At 38.6% G+C, this 16,642-nt stretch overlaps 1 protein-coding gene across 4 annotated transcripts in view; it reads left to right on the top strand.

The window, feature by feature from the left end:
* The window catches only part of MAML2 (mastermind like transcriptional coactivator 2), a 368,014-nt gene that overhangs the window by 346,114 nt on the left and 5,258 nt on the right, over nucleotides 1–16,642 (top strand). For all 4 annotated transcript variants that reach the window (XM_038005291.2, XM_008020608.3, XM_038005290.2 and 1 more), the window contains 2 exons: nucleotides 8,816–9,019; nucleotides 14,763–14,874. In XM_038005291.2, coding sequence (XP_037861219.2) covers nucleotides 8,816–9,019; nucleotides 14,763–14,874 — 316 coding nt within the window. The remainder of the gene's footprint in view (nucleotides 1–8,815; nucleotides 9,020–14,762; nucleotides 14,875–16,642) is intronic.

Here is a 16,642-nt window from a genome sequence, read left to right as displayed (position 1 = left end):
CTGGATGATTTCCTGACAATTGTTTTGTTGTTGTTGTTGTCATTGTTGTGTGAAATAACAACTGCTCAATTATTTTGGCCACCCACAACCATCTCACTGTTAATGCCCCAAATAAATAACTTTGAGTGAGTGGGTCTGCCAACTTATTAGGAATCTGAAACAGTTGAGACAACTTGTTTTTTAGGCACAGAGATAAATAAATGGCTTCATCAGGAGACAGTTCCGAAGATGAATAGCCAAAAGGAACAGTTGAGCAGTTAGTTCATTGGGATAGGGAAAGAAAGACAAAAAGAGGGAAAGAGAAGGGGGTAAGGAGAAGAAAGATTGATTGAATAGCAAACCAGTTTGTGAGATCTACTGTACAGACTTGCCCAGCTGGGTACTTTATCTTGAATTTGTTTTGCAAATTGCAGATGCCTAGCTCTAGAAGCCAAGAAAAAGAAAAGGCAGTCATCCCACGCCAAAATACTCTCATGGATCTCAAGTAATTTACATTACTTCATTTTTGTGGGGGAAAAATCACTGTACAGTCCCCTTCCAAAATAAGTGAAGAGTAACAGAGAGCTATTTTACCCAACTGCCTAGAACAAGACAAATATTTTGTAGAGCTTTTTTTTTTTTTTTTTTTTTAATTAAGAGAACAATACCTGCCCAGTAACTTTGCCTATGTTGTGAAAGTTACTGTGTCACTGTTCAGCCCACAAAACTGCTTTAACTGTAAAACTGACTGAATCCAACGAGTCTTACTATTTCTGTATATACTTCAATGAAACCAGGGATATTTTGTACCCCATTCTACCTTTTGCTGAGATCAGTCCTGCCTGACGGAATCCTTGCAATTCCATTGAAATGAAAGAAAGAGGTAGTCCCAATGATTTTATTAGTGAATATCTTTTTTAAAGATCTCTCACATATTGACCATGATTTACAGAGACACTTTATCAAAGTAACACCCAGTAGCCAGGCCTGTCCTCTGCTTTTGGTTATTGAGATTTACAAGATTTCCTTCACACATACTATTTCTTTAACAATTTATCCCAGAAAATTTAAAGAAAAGGGTAGTGGTGAATTCACTGGCAGAAGGCTGGGACAGTGGGGTTTGTTCTTAATTTTTTAATCTGGACTTTTTTTCAAAAGGACTTCAAACTGCCTTTGAGAGAAACACAATTAATACAAAGGACAGGTAATTTGTCTTCTAAGGGAAAAGGGTACCCATTTGAAAGAGTTCATGTGTTCTCCTAATTGTCTCCTGGGTTTGTAGACATAGTTTACAACGTCAGTGAGCTAGTACTTCCCATGGTGATCCATAAACTAGATATTAAATGAATGAAGTAAAAAATTGGGGAAAGCATTTTTAACCAGATTTTTTTCCGTAAGTTAAAACATGCATCCAGCTTCCTTGTGAGCTTACTTAACTTGTGAGCATGTTTTATTTGCCTCAAGCTAAAAGATTTGGTCATCATATACCTGATTTACCAAATGGTCTCCTAACATCCTTGAGACCATTCTAGGAAATAAATCATCCATCAGTAGCACAGTTGGAAATCTTAAAAGTATAGTCAGGTAGCAGGATTTTCCAGCAGGCTGCATAAACTTTTTTACCCTCCTAATATAGGGATGCCCACAATCCAGGGTGTGACTAAGACTATCTCCACTCCTTGGAGGTAAAAGCCTTGTAAACAAGAACTGTGTCCAAATTATCTTCATTTCTCTAGCACCTGGTGAAATGCCTGGGACATAGGTTATACTTAGTCAGTACCTGCTTTTTTAGAAAATAAGTGAATGAATGAAACCCATCATGTCAAAAGCATTTTCTTCGCTCAGATGCTAAGAATAGCAGCTTGGAGTTCTGAAGAGCATTCCAAATAATACATCAAGAATGTTTCTGTAATTTTAGCAGAGGTTGAAAGATCATTTGCTAGGGATGTGGTAGAAGAAAGTACAGTTTGGAGATTTGGACTAGAATGGACAGGTAAGGAGGTTGGGTAGGTAGATCGATGGATGGATGGATAGATAGATAGATAGATAGATAGATAGATAGATAGATAGATAGACAGACAGACAGACAGACAGACAGACAGATAGATAGATAGATAGATAGATAGATAGATAGATAGATAGATAGATAGATAGATAGATAGAAAAGTGGATAAATGGGTAGATAAAAGCTTTGCTATATAGGGAAGCTTTTGCTATATAAAGAGTCTAGTACCTGTATAGAGTATGAGTCCAAAATTCTTGAGTATAGCAGTTCGATCAAGAATATCTAGCATCTTCTTAAATGGCAGATGAGGTTGGAAACATTTTTTAAAAAATATATGAATGCATTATGAGATCTTCACTACTGCTTTGACATAATTTTAAAACATTCTCAGAGTAAAAGAGCAGAGACGAGATGACTAAATACTAGCAGTGGTTAGGGATAGAGCAGTGAATTTCTAATAACAGGGCCAAAGACTTAGAGGAAGACGATGCTCACCAGCAGGCCTTAGAGTGAGCTCAGGACCACTTGTGTACAGCTGAGAAATACTGAAATGAAGATCTCAAATTCTTTTTGATTGGGATGGCATTTTGAGAAAAAGATGTATCCTACTAAGAGACTGTGATTCTAAAACTCATAAAAATGTCGTTTGTTTTAGGTTCATAAGAAGTCCTTTTAGTATCTTTTTACTGCTTTATCCCCAAGGTCCAGAAGAATGCTTGATGTGCAGTAGATGCTTAATAAATACTTGTTGAATTAATGAGTAAGAGTGCAGTGAGGGTAATAATTCTAAAGATAGATTGATTGATAGAACCTTATTTAAAGAATACAAATATATTTTCATTGGTCTTGCAGTCCTGTGCTGGGTTAAAACAAGGACCAAGAAGTTTTATCCATACTTAAGCACTGGCATGCTACACTATCTCAGGCACTAACACTATAAAAAGACTTTAAAATCTCTAATGCACACGCACACACACACCCACAAACGTGGAAAACTATCTAGAAGTGCACAATAAATATACATTACTGTGCACTCATAATTGATTTAAAACCCAGGAGGCTTGGATCCGAAACCTATTTTGTAGGTTAGAACCAAACACTATACTTTTGTAGGTAAAAATGGAAAAAGAACATGTAAAATGAAAGCATGAAAGTTCATGATTTGAACCAGTCATTGACTATTCCTTGCTGCCGAATCAATCTTTAACTACAGTTTCTCTAGAAAATTGGGTTTTCTATCATGTGAAACACTACATTGATGGAAATAGCCTAATTCTTTCACAATCACATACACACATGCATGCACACAGGCACACATACTCTCGTCTATCAACTGAGAATGTGCCATTTTTACCATGGCCTTCATATGCACTGCAGGAGAAAATGTGTGTCGGGGAAAAACCAGATGATTTCTATTAAGTTCTACATGGGTTGAGTTTAAGGCAAAGAGTGAGGCTGAGTATGAAAATCAAAGCCAATGCATCGAAGCAGATTTTTCTTTCAGACTATTTTATGTACTAAAGTTTGCACAACGTGTTGGCAATGACAGCAAGCTTGTATAAGGAGGTGTTTTGTGTTTTACAGCAAACATACGGGCAAAAAAAATGCAAGAGCAGCCAAATATTACTTCAATCATGAATGCAAAGAATGTATGTAGTAGGTATGTGGTAAAACCCATGAGCTAGGAACTATAAGATTTTTAAAAATTTTACAAAATTCCAAGAAAGAGTTTATCTCTTATTCTTTCCTCCATACCAAGGCACCTCCCTTCACCCCAGCACTAGTTTCAAATTTGGAAAACCCTTCAGACCCTAAGGGAAAAGGGTCCCAAAGTATCTTTTGGTACCATGAAGGAAAGAAACTATATTTAGCACAGTCTATCTGTTTGATTAGGGGAGAGAAAGAGACATAGTTACATTTTCCTGGCATGCAGATCTTTTATAAATCTTAGAAAAGGGTGGTTTTCCAGAATTCTCTGGAAGTTATTTTGGAGTTCATCAATTCTGCCAACATTGAGCACTCTGTCTACCTCTTTTCTTTCTCCTCATTTTCCCCATTTCTAAATACATTTTGGTCTGTAGAGAATAAAAACCTGCCTAGCACAGAGTAGACATTCAGTATACTTTGTCAAATTCATTAATGGATTGATGGATTCATGGGTGACTAGGCATCAGGTGATCTGAGATTGATTGAATGATTGATTTTTCCTTCAACTTCTAATTTCCTGGGTACATGTGCAGGATGTGCAGGTTTGTTACATAGGTAAATGTGTGCCGTGATCTGGGTTTTAATCTTAAGACACTAGTAGGTGTCATACCACCTAATGGAAATGATTGTTTTTTGTTATCATAACTTTGGGTGAGTGGATATGTGGAGTGTGTGGTATGTGTAGCTTATCTTTCCAGATAAACTGTATGCCAGAGATCTTAAACTCAAATGGCCTACATGGACCAGGCAAGTGATAGAAATGAGGAAAATGGGTGGGTATAATAAAGTAAGGAGTAGTAGAGGCTGCTGTGGCCAACTGGAGAGCACAAAGAGCAATTTGTGTTTCAAACACAGTGGGGGCCAAACACACCACATCTGTAGTCCAGGTACACGTACAGTGTGAGCTCCTTCACAAGACTCATTGGATATAAAACATCTTTCTAATATTTAAAAATACAGAAATAACAAAATAATAATAGTTAAAGTGTATCAAACATCTCTACTAAGTCCCTGGTACTGTTCTAAAATTCATCTTGTCAAATGTTAGGTAATTAATATATTACCTTTATGTTGCAAATGAGGAAACTAAGGCATGGTACTTAGTAAATGTACATGATTGCACTATGCATAAATAATTGGATGTTAAGAGAATAAAAACCAGAACAGCAAAGAGCAAAGTTAACAGAGACCTGAGTTAAGCCCCTAAGCAAGAAAGCAGCATATCCCAAAAGACAGCCCATCAGAGAATGATACCCCACCCATCTTCTGGCATCTTCAAGTAGGAGGATGAAAGTAATTTCCCAAATCCCTGGGTGGCTCATAATCTGCAATATAACTGAGACCTCTACATTTCGGAGAGACCTGACACAGAACGGCTTTCTGTAGTCTGCGAGTTCTATCTCCTTTGTTTCACAATGAAAACAAACGAAAACAGACTATTGTTCCTATGTGTAGAATTAACTTTAATAATTATGAGCAGCTATTGTTTAGTAATAGGTATTGGATTATCTCCCCTAATTCTTGTAGGGAACCTGTGACATCCATACTGTTATTATTTGCTTTTTACAGATAAGAAAACTGAGGCTTAGGGAGGTGAATTAACTTCTGCCACACCACACAACTACGTGTCAGAACTGGGATATGAAACAAGGTGGACTTATCTCCAGAGCTTATGGTCTCGTCCATTGCAGGGCAAGGAAAAGAAGATGAAAAGAAAAGTGTTTTGAATTTTTCTACCTATGCTTGTCAGCTACTTCCAAAACCAAACCAAAACAAACAAACAAAAGAAACCACAAAATCTTATTTTGAAAGTCTTGCGTAAAACTCCAAACTATATCAAAGAAAAGAGCAGACTCTTTCTATTCTAGTTCAAGTGGAGAGTAGAAAGCAAACTACCATCTCCAATACATTCTCTCCCACCTTGATGTCTTCCCCCACCACTTCCAGCTGTCTTTACACTTCCCTGATCCTGCCTCTTTCCCCTGTCACAGGCTCTGCTTCCCTGTCCTTAGTCAGGGTGCACCCAAAGGCCCAGTCCCCAATCCTCCATGTATTTCTCCTCCTTTTGCCCTCCAAGACACTGAGCTCACAGATCCTCATCTCCTGCTATTCTGTCAATGACTCTTAAGTGCTTGTCTCCAAGCCCACGTTCCTAGTGGCTTATAGAACACAGGGGGTAAAATCTTCTCCAAAATTCATTATGGATTTAAAGTTGAAAGAACTGACTGGTCATAGGGGTGTAAATATATTAGAGGATGGTTTCCTTAAGCTGCTCCATGGGTGTACCTCAGAGATGGCTGTGATTATTTTTTACTAACTGGTGAAGAGGATCTCCCCACCCTGTCCTCACTCCCCTGTCCTCTCCAACACACTTCCTTCTACCTTCCTGACCTGAGGGTGCTCAACCCTGGGAAGAATGCTGCATGAAGTGATGGGTTGGTCCAGGTTTAAAGTACAAAAATCTTTCTTCTCTCTGCTTCCTGTCTCAGGTGACAGGTAGTAAAGTATACTGATTGAGAACTAGAGTCGTGGGGTCAGACAGACCTGGCTTCAAATCCTCCTTGGCCACTTACAGCTATGTGATCTCTCTGAGCTCAGGTTGCTCATCTGCAAAGTTGGGTTAATAATACAAGTTCAGGCCGGGCGCGGTGGCTCACGCCTGTAATCCCAGCACTTTGGGAGGCCGAGGCGGGCGGATCACAAGGTCAGGAGATCGAGACCATGGTGAAACCCCGTCTCTACTAAAAAATATAAAAAAATTAGCCGGGCGCAGTGGCGGGCGCCTGTAGTCCCAGCTACTGGGGAGGCTGAGGTAGGAGAATGGCGTGAACCCGGGAGGCGGAACTTGCAGTGAGCCGAGATTGCGCCACTGCACTCCAGCCTGAGCGACAGAGCGAGACTCCGTCTCAAAAAAAAAAAAAAAAAAAAAAAAAAAAAAAAAAAAAAAATAATACAAGTTCTTGCTCATTGTTTTGTTGGGAGGAGTGAATGAGATAAATCATGTAAAGCACTGACCACAGTGACTGACTGATAATAAGCCTCAGTGGATGGTCGCCCTTAGGATTATTTTGTAACCCTTTGCTTTTGAGGTGAGCTCTGTAGCCCCAGAGATTACAAAAGGCCAAGGCTTTCGGAGTGTGGCTTACTTATTTATTTATTTCAGCTCGGCACATAAAGAAAGAGAAAGAAATAAAAGAGAAGAGAATTTCCACAGATGGTGTACCTACTACCACTACTCATGTGGTATCATGGGAGTTGCTTTGTGGTTTTGTTTGTTTGTTTGTTTTTGTTTTGAGACAGAGTCTCGCTCTGTCGCCCAGGCTGGAGTGCAGTGGCACAATCTCAGGTCACTGCAACCTCCACCTTCTGAGTTCAAGTGATTCTCATGCGTCAGCCTCCTGAGTAACTGGGATTACAGGCATGTGCCACCACACCTGGCTAATTTTCATATTTTTAGTAGAGACAGGGTTTAACCGTGTTGGCCAGGCTGGTCTCAAACTCCTGACCTCAGGTGATCCACCCACCTCGGCCTCCCAAAGTGCTAGGATTACAGGCATGAGCCACTACACTCAACTGCCTGTTTTATGTTTTTATGTCTTGTAACCTCACACAGTTTAGTTGGTGAATGACAGCTGGATTTTTTTTGCTGGGTGTGGTGGTTCATGCCTGTAATACTAGCACTGTGGGAGGCCAAGGATCTAGGATCACTTGAGCCCTTGCGTTTGAGACCAACCTAAGCAACGTAATAAGACTCTGTCTCTACAAAAAATGTAAACATTAGCCACCCCATCTCTACAAAAAATTTAAAAATTAGCCAGGTGGTGCACGCCTGTGGTCCCAGCTACTTAGGAGGCTGAAGTGGGAGGATTGCTTGAGCCTGGGAAGTTGAAGCTGCAGTGAGCCATGATTGTGCCACTTGCACTCCAGCCTGGGTGACAGAGTGAGACTCTGTCTCTTAAAAAAAAAAGAGAGTTGGATTTCTTTTGTTCCCATGTATTCAGTGTTTCCCAAAGCATATTCCCTGGACCAATGAGTATCAGAATGACCTAAGGAGGTACCCTGATCTATAGCCTCAGAATCCCTGGGACAAGTCCAGGGCATCTGCCTTATAAGCTTATTCCCAGATCATTCTAATCAAAGTATAGCAATTTTTGACTTACTGTTTATATCATATAATCTAAAATTTGATTTTGCATTTTCTTGTGTTTATACACGTAAGCATTTCTCCCTCACTTGGGTGATAAATTCTCTAAGGTGATAACCATATTTTCTAGTCTTCTTATAACCCTACTAGTGTACTAGTGCAGAGCTCAATCCTAAATACATCACTGGGAATTAATGAGAATATTCAACTGGGTTTAGCTTACTGTCTTGCAGAGTCCTGATCTGTCAATGCCAAAAAATTGGTAGAGACCTCAAATTAGAAAGGCAGTTCACCAATACCCAATATTATTTGATATACAATTGAGTTTTTAATCAATATTTTCTCATTATCAGTGTGTCGGGTATTCTTTTACTGAGATTCTTGTGCCAAGATACCTGAATTGTTGACTGGGGAATAAAATTTACAAGTCCCTGAGAAATGAAGTTCTTTCCAAGTTTGAGTTTATAAAACAGACACTTACAGGCCTTCCTGCCTCTCTGTCACAGAAAGCTGGGTAAGGCAAAATGCCTTCTGTCTAAAATGGTTTCAACTTTTAAACACATGAATTAAAACATGATTTTCATTGCAGGATCAGCAATGATACATGCTAACTTTGGGAAAAGGAAGGTTCTGTTAGGTTATGATGTTTATTCCTGAGAAATTGAGAGGTTTGCCATATGTTTTTATGGTAGTTTTCTTTGAGGTTCCATAAACACCTTCTGGAATGTGGAGGTTCCACCATCAGAGTCCTATGGGAGTTTTCCAGTGCCCTAATGTCATTAACCCAGCTGCTTTGGTTGCTGTGATATGCAATTATTTCTTCTACATTTAAAAAGCGATTCTCTGATCTCCAACCCATTTAACCATGTTTGATCTTCAATAAGATCAAAAATGTTTGGAATCTGAGTGTATGATCTTTGTGTTACATTTTTCTTTTTTTAATTCACAGTAGCTTTTCCTTCCCCCTTTCTCTTCTTTAGGATCAACACTCTGTGGTAGGCCAGAACACAGGCCCCAGTCCAAGTCCCAACCCCTGCTCAAATCCAAACACTGGAAGTGGTTACATGAACTCCCAGCAATCACTGTTGAATCAGCAATTGATGGGAAAGAAGCAGACTCTACAGAGGCAGATCATGGAGCAGAAACAGCAGCTTCTTCTCCAGCAGCAGATGCTGGCTGATGCGGTAAAACTTTCTCTTAATTTCTACTGAACGGACCTGTTGACCCACCAGAGGGAGTTTATTCTTTTCCATTTATATTTACTGTGCCTACTTACGTGACAGCAACAAAGATGTCCCGACTGTAAGAGAGGATAATTCCATACATTTAGTGTACTGCAGGAAAGAAAAAAAACCAAACTTGATTTAACAGCTGCTGGACACTTGGAATGCATGGCACCTCTGCTAACCAGCCCTGCCCAGCCCAGGAATGTCTAGAACAACCAACATAAGCATTTGAATCGGGCAAAAGAAACTAGTGTTGTTCCCCAGGCTTAAGGGGCAGAAATAGTAAACTGAACTTGAATCAACTCAAATCCAAACTGATTTTAGAGATAAGAGTTTTAAAAGCAACTTTAAAAGCCAACATGGAGCCTCGAAACCAAGATTTGGCTTCTAAAATAAAGCAACTCACAATAGGGGATTTTTTAAAAGAAAATGTTAAGTGCATTTCCCATTTGCACTGTATATATTAGGTTGATGCAAAAGTGATTGTGATTTTTGCCGCTACTTTTAATGGCAAAAACTGCAATCACTTTTGCACCAACCTAATAGTTGACTTTTTGAGAAAGACAAGATTGTGTTTACCACACACTACGCAAGCATTAACCCTCCTTCAGTATTTATCTGCTCAGCCCTGGCTTCATTGCCTCCCTTCAAATTATTTGGCCAAATGAAATAAAAAGTAAGCATCTCCAGGTGAATTAGAGCTAAGGTATACAGAAAAGATTAAAAACAAAATCAAATAATTTTATATTCAAGGAACTTTGTAGTAAGAGTCACAAATGCAGGGTATCACAGGGCTATAATTATTTAGTAAATAATAATTTGCAATAAGGGTAGAGCCATAAATAAACAAGGCAAATCCTCTCTTCACCCTAAAGAAGCCTTGAGCATACTGAGGATATGTCAAATACATTGGCCAATTGTAATGCGTGTGATTAAATGCTATACTCTGGGAACTACTAGAAATGATTTCAGAAAGAATGTTCTATCTACTGAATATCTGAAAGTGGAGTAAGAGATGAGACGAAGAGTAGGAAGGTTATTTCAGCCAGAACAATGAGCATATTCAAAGACCTGGGGACAATAAAGGATACTACATATTATGCCTGCCAAGGTATTGAGTGTGCACAAGAATGGGGAAGTGATGAGTAAAGATGCCGGAGATAAGAGGCAGGAGGGTAGGGCTTGAGAGGCCAGAATATACACTGAAAAGCAACAGAAGAGATTTTAAGGATTTAACACAAGGGGAAGTACTAGATTCAGATTTGCATTATAGTAAAAGTATAAAAAGAGTAAGAGAAAATGTAATGGAGAGAAAGATTAAATCCAACCTGAAAAGATTGAGGATAGTCTCCCAAAGAAGTAAAATTTGACATTGATTTTGAAGGACTGTAGGATTCTGATAGAGTAGGTGGGGTCCACTATTGTAGGTGGAGGGTGGAGCAGACACCAAAAGGTGCAGCCTGGGTGTGAATTTGTTGGGTAGTTTCAGATTGCATTATGAAATATTTAATGCCTGATAAAAAGCAAACATAGTCTAACAACCACATTTTTTTAAGGAATTAAAAGTGGACTAAGTTTTGTATTCAGGACATGTGAAAAGAAATAGTGAGAAGTAAATTTATTTGACCTGGAATAAGGAATATTGAGAAATAAGATTACAGATGACCTTGAATACTGCCATAAGGTTTAAGGGAGTCACAGACTGGATCACAAAGTGACACAACTGGTTTCTTCTAGAAATCATAGTTTTGAAAACTCCAGTCCTCCCCCCGTCCCCTTCCCCTCCCATTTTTATCCTTATAAACTAAAGAACTTAGAAACAAGGGCAGCAGAGGGAAAAATATGTAATCTAAGGTTGACTTACTGGGTATGCTTTCATCACTACCATCAATACTACTAATTTTATGAATTATAACACGCAGAGGTTGATTTTCAGCTCTTGTTAAAAGGCAAGGAAGTGGTAGCATATACATTCCATGAGGGTCCTGGCCTGGCACTGGCCTAACTCCCACTGGGCCCCAGTTGAGTCACCGCTAGGACAGGTGCAAAGGGCAGTGGCATAAACTGTGAGATGAATGAGAATGAGGCTGCTGTTTTTGTGATTTTTAAAAACCATTCACATGTCTCTTTGTTTGGACACCATTGAGGGTGTCTGTGCTTTTTAGCATATCCAGGAAGAAGTGGTCTTTGATACCACTGTACATTAGCATATGCTTTGTGGTCGTTTGCAGTCAGTTGGCAAGGCCACATAGGCACCTAAATTGAGATGTTTTCTCATGAAAGTTTGTTATCCTTATTCTCTGTTATTCTCCTACCAATGAAGCACAAAGAAGAGACATGAATAGTACTTATTACAACGGACATCATAATTACCAACACGCATTGTGTACCTACTGTGTGCCAGGCACCAAGCTGGATTTTCACAGAATTAAATAGAAATATGAGGGAGGTCCTATAATTATCCACATCTCACATTTTTACAGATGAAGAAACTGAAGCAGAACAGATATGTACTATAACAGATGATTTCTATAATGGGTTTTCAAGTCTGACAGATTGGGTTATCATTAGATATTAGTTCATAAATTAAATTTCATATTGCACAAAAGTAATCTCAGAAATGGCCTATGTGTTTACACTTGCACAGAATGGGAATGTCATTCTTTTGCAAACTGTAGCCGTCTCTATTCAGTATTGCAGTCTAGTCTTTGCTGCTCTTCAGCACAAAAGAACAACATGGCAGTTCTATGTTATGTCCATATGCAAAGTTATTAATCTAAGTCATTTGTGAACAAGTAGTTTAAGAAACCTAAATTTCTGGATATATATATACACACGTATATATGTGTATATATGTGTATATATATGCACATATATATGTATATACATGTATATATGTATACATATATATACGTGTGTGTGTATATATATGAAAACCCTTTGAACAACAATTTAGCCCTCTAGTGGAGACAAGCCTGACCAACATGGTGAAACCCCATCTCTAATAAAAAAATACAAAATTAGCTGGGCATGATGGCAGGTGCCTGTAATCCCAGCTACTTGGGAGACTGAGGCAGAAGAATGGCTTGAACCTGGGAGGCAGAGGTTGCAGTGAGACGAGATCATGCCATTGCACTCCAGCCTGGGTGACAAAGTGAGACTCCATCTCAAAAAAAAAAAGTCAATAATTAGATTGAAGAGATATAAAAATAAATCCAGGTTTGCAATATAGTATATGATAGGAAATCAAGCACCTTCTTCTCTCTCTTTACCTCTCTCTCTTTCTTTCTCTCTCTCACACATACACACACACACACACACACACACACATCCTGTCTTCTTCAGTATAAACAGTAGAAACACCTAATTACATAAGAAAGAATGACAGATACTTTTGGAAAAGAGTGGATTTCAGAAAGTCCCATGCTTGGCATAAAAATCAAAACTGTCATCTTACACAAGAGTTTACAACAGAGCTGGTTGAACATCACCACATTTGGGTTCATGGAACATCTCAAGCTGTTTCTTAAACATTTAGGGTTTGGGCAAAACCAAAAAGCATTTCACCAACCACTTTTTCCCTTAATTTGTAAACCCATGTTTAAAAGAAATGTAATCCATATGTTTCTGATTCATTTACACTTAGCTCATCAAAATTGTGTTTTATATGAATTACTTATGTGCAAAAAACTGTGTCTTTCAAGCTTTTTTCTTAGCAACAAGAATATAAATTTGGTTTGTTGTTGTTTTAAGGCTTTTTCCCCTCCTTTATAGTAGACTTATTCTACTAAGAAGGTTTGGAATTTGATGGGAAACTGAGAAACACATGGTTTAAGTCAGTTCTAAGTTAGGCAGTGCACATTTGTCTTCCAGCTAATTTACCCATGTATCTATTGCAAAGTTTTCTTTTCTATTTGTTGACTTTTCTATAATTATAGTGTTCTCCCTCTACCTATGCTGATTATTTTTATCTTGAAAATTGAGATTGCTTTGGGATGCATACAAAATGGCAGTGAAGTCATTCTAAAAACTCCCTGATCCATACCAAACAAGATAAAAAGCAGCCCTTAATTCCCAAAGCTTATATGATACTCACAGTCAAGCCATTTTGTTCTCTGTTGGGTATAAACAATCCTACAGAATGTCAACCTCAGACAAGGTTACTCTGAGACCATGATAAAATGAGACAAAATAACACTTCATAATTTTGTCTAAAAACAGACACAAACAAGGTCACTGTGCAACCTCCAAAACACCAAACACCCCCCTCTCTTGTTAAATGAGTGATAGCTACTTCTTTATTTAATTAGAATTGACTGTACTTTGTGACAGCTTCCAATCTAGAACAAAGCACCATTTCCTTAGACCCTCCCGAAATCACTCGAAGTCCAAATCTCAGGACAGATTCTCTCTAACATTCTCCTACTGAGATACCCTGTGACCCCTCATGATGTGTGTTCTCCCTTGCTGCAACAAGTAATAAAGCCAACAGCTGTGTTCCTAGTGGTCTTTGACTGAGGATATTGACATATTAAAAGAATGTCTCTATTTTTTTTCTTAGCTTCCAAACTCACCTGTTCTAAAAATCAAAAGGCTGATTCCAAATGGAAGAAATGAAGGGAGGGCGGCAAACCTGTGCTTTTAGAATGGGGAGCTGAGAAACAGAGTAGCAAGGGGCCTGGTATTGTATGTCAGGAAAGAGCCTGAGTTTGGGACTCAGGATTTGGTCTCAGTTCTACCACTGTATGATCTTCAGCAAGTTACTTAGCCTAACAAGTCTTCCATTGCCTTATTTTTTAGGTGGAAATAATCATGCCTACTTTTAAGAATTTTTTATAAGGAGGTAAAAAAGAGATAAAATTCATATAGTGCCTATATCGGTACCTGTTGGTGTCTCCTGACATCTCCTCCTACCTAGGGTTATCAGATTTGACAAATAAGAATACAGGGTTGGGCACGATGGCTCATGCCTGTAATCCCAGCACTTTGGGAGGCTGACGTGGGTGGATCACGAGGTCAGGAGTTCGAGACCAGCCTGGCCAACATGGTAAAACCCCATCTCTACTAAAAAATATATAAAAATTAGCTGGGCGTGGTGGTGGGCACCTGTAATCCTGAGGGCTCGAGGGGGAGGAACATCGCTTGAATCTGGGAGGCAGAGTTTGCAGTGATCTGAGATCGTGCCACTGCACTCCAGTCTGGGCGACTGAGCAAGACTCCATCTCAAACAAACAAACAAAGCAAATAAGAATACAGAATGCCCAGGTGTTCTGTATTTTATCTGAAAACCCTACCTCCTGTGCTTTCCCCACTGTGTGGGACCAGAATTATATATAGGTACCTACCAAAGCATATGAGGTGTGCTACCACATAAAATTAGAAATTAGCATCTTGAAAAATCACAGAAATTTAGTTCTCATTGAAATTGAATTGAAAAATAAAGAAAATAAGACGTTACTAGAACCAAAACACACGTTGAGTGTCATGGAGAAGTAGAAATTATACTTCCATACAGGAAGTTTATTGAAATTGAAAAGATTTGTCTCTGAATTAAGACTACAAACTAAGGTCATGATTTGTAACCCATGATTGCAAAATTGTTCGTATATTACTTTTCTGAAATTTTACAAAATTTTGCATGCATTTTCACAAGTGAAAAGGGAATGATGCAATGTAACATGTTTTCATATCTTTTCTCAAGGAGAAAATTGCTCCACAAGATCAGATAAACCGACATTTGTCAAGGCCACCTCCAGATTATAAAGACCAAAGAAGAAATGTGGGCAATATGCAACCAACTGCTCAGTATTCTGGTAAGTGTCCTTAAAAATTCATAAAAGTTATAGCTGTGAAAGGAAAAAAAATTCAATTTTCAATTATCCCTGTAACTCATAAATGATTGTAATATCTTTCTTAGAATTTCTAACTCCCATTTGGCTTTCATACCAAGACTACACAAATATTTTTTAGTCCTTTCATCAGTTTTTTTTTTTTTTTATCAGTCTTGCCCTGTACTCACATATTTCACCACTCTCTGGACTACCTCCAAGAACTCAAAAGAGCTAAATATTTTTCTGTTAGGTTCAATCACTCTCCTCCCAAAGATATACCTTAACCCAGGTAGTGGAAGGTAAGCAGACATTTCTCCCTCTTAGTCAGGCACATGTGTAACTTTCACAAATTCTAGTCTTTTTGTATCCACCATTGAGCCCATCTCCAAGGTTTCTCCTTCAAAGACAAACGTCCCGCCAGCAAGGAATACTTGAAAAGCAAATTAAGTTTTCACAGAGTCTCTCAAAAACACCAAAGGTGAACTCTATTTAAATCACAAAGCAAATCTTCTTAATAGCTCTCTCAGTATAAAATAAATGGTAAGTACAAAAGTCCCCTAAATTCTCTCTCCTCCCATTCATTAAACTCCAAAAGAACCTTTCCCAAACCCAGCCTATATTGCTCTGCCTTCTCCTATTTAGTATCTCTTCAATACACTTCTGCCCCAAACTGTCTAAAACTCTCTGCACTTTCTAATGTAAGTTAAGCTTATACTCTTGGGTTTCCTAAGTTCTCTCTGCCTTACCTGTTACCTTCATCTGTCCAGGAAGCCACAAAGAAGATTCCCTAAAGAAAGAAAGGCTGTGAACACCTCTATTTTATTAATATTTCCTGGTACTGTTAAGTGTACTTTTAAATATGTTGTCCTGACTTATTTAAACCCCCTCAGATACAACAGGTTGCCTCTTTCAACTAAAATTGAGAATGGGGCTGGGCTCAGTAGCACATGCCTGTAGTCCCAGCTATTCTGAAGGCTGAGGTGGGAGGATTGCTTGATCCCAAAAGTTCGAGGCCAGCCTGGGCAACATATTGAGACACTGTCTCTAAAAACAGCAAATAACATTAGGAACGGGATGTATGTTTTCCACACTCTAAGATTACTTTGCCTCAGGGCAAAAACAGGATTCTCTAGTTGATTGTTCTCAAGGAGGCTGAAAGATAAGATGTGGTTTCCAGTCATGTGTTCTTAATGATGGGGTATGTTCTGAGAATTGCATTGTTAGGTAATTTTGTTGTGCAAACATCGTAGAGTGTACTTATACAGACCTAGATAGTCTAGCCCACTACATACCTAGGCTATATGATATAGCTGATTGCTCCCAGTCTACAAACCTATACAGCTTGTTACTGTGATGACTACTGTAGGCAGTTTTAACACAATGGTAAGTGTGTGTGTATCTAAACATAGAAAAGGTACAGTAAAATATAATTAAAAAGATACAAACTGGTACATTTGTATAGGGCCCTTAGCACGAATGGAGCTTGCAAGACTGGAAGTTGCACTGGGTGTCAGTGAGTGAGTGGCACGTGAATGCAAAGACCTAGGATATCACTGTACACTACTGTGGACCTTATAAACACTGTACACTTAGACTTCACTAAACTTATTTTTTAAAATTTCTTTCTTTAATAATAAATTAACTTTTACATTAATTTTTTTGCTTTGCTTTACAACTTTTAAATTGTTTAAACTTTTGACTTTTGTGATAACACAGCTTAAAACACAATCACGTTGTACAGCTATACAAA

The sequence above is a fragment of the Chlorocebus sabaeus genome, chromosome 1, assembly GCF_047675955.1.
Source record: "Chlorocebus sabaeus isolate Y175 chromosome 1, mChlSab1.0.hap1, whole genome shotgun sequence".
Classification (NCBI taxonomy): domain Eukaryota; kingdom Metazoa; phylum Chordata; class Mammalia; order Primates; family Cercopithecidae; genus Chlorocebus; species Chlorocebus sabaeus.
Note: the sequence above shows the minus strand (reverse complement) of the source record. Positions and strands in the feature narration are given on the sequence as shown.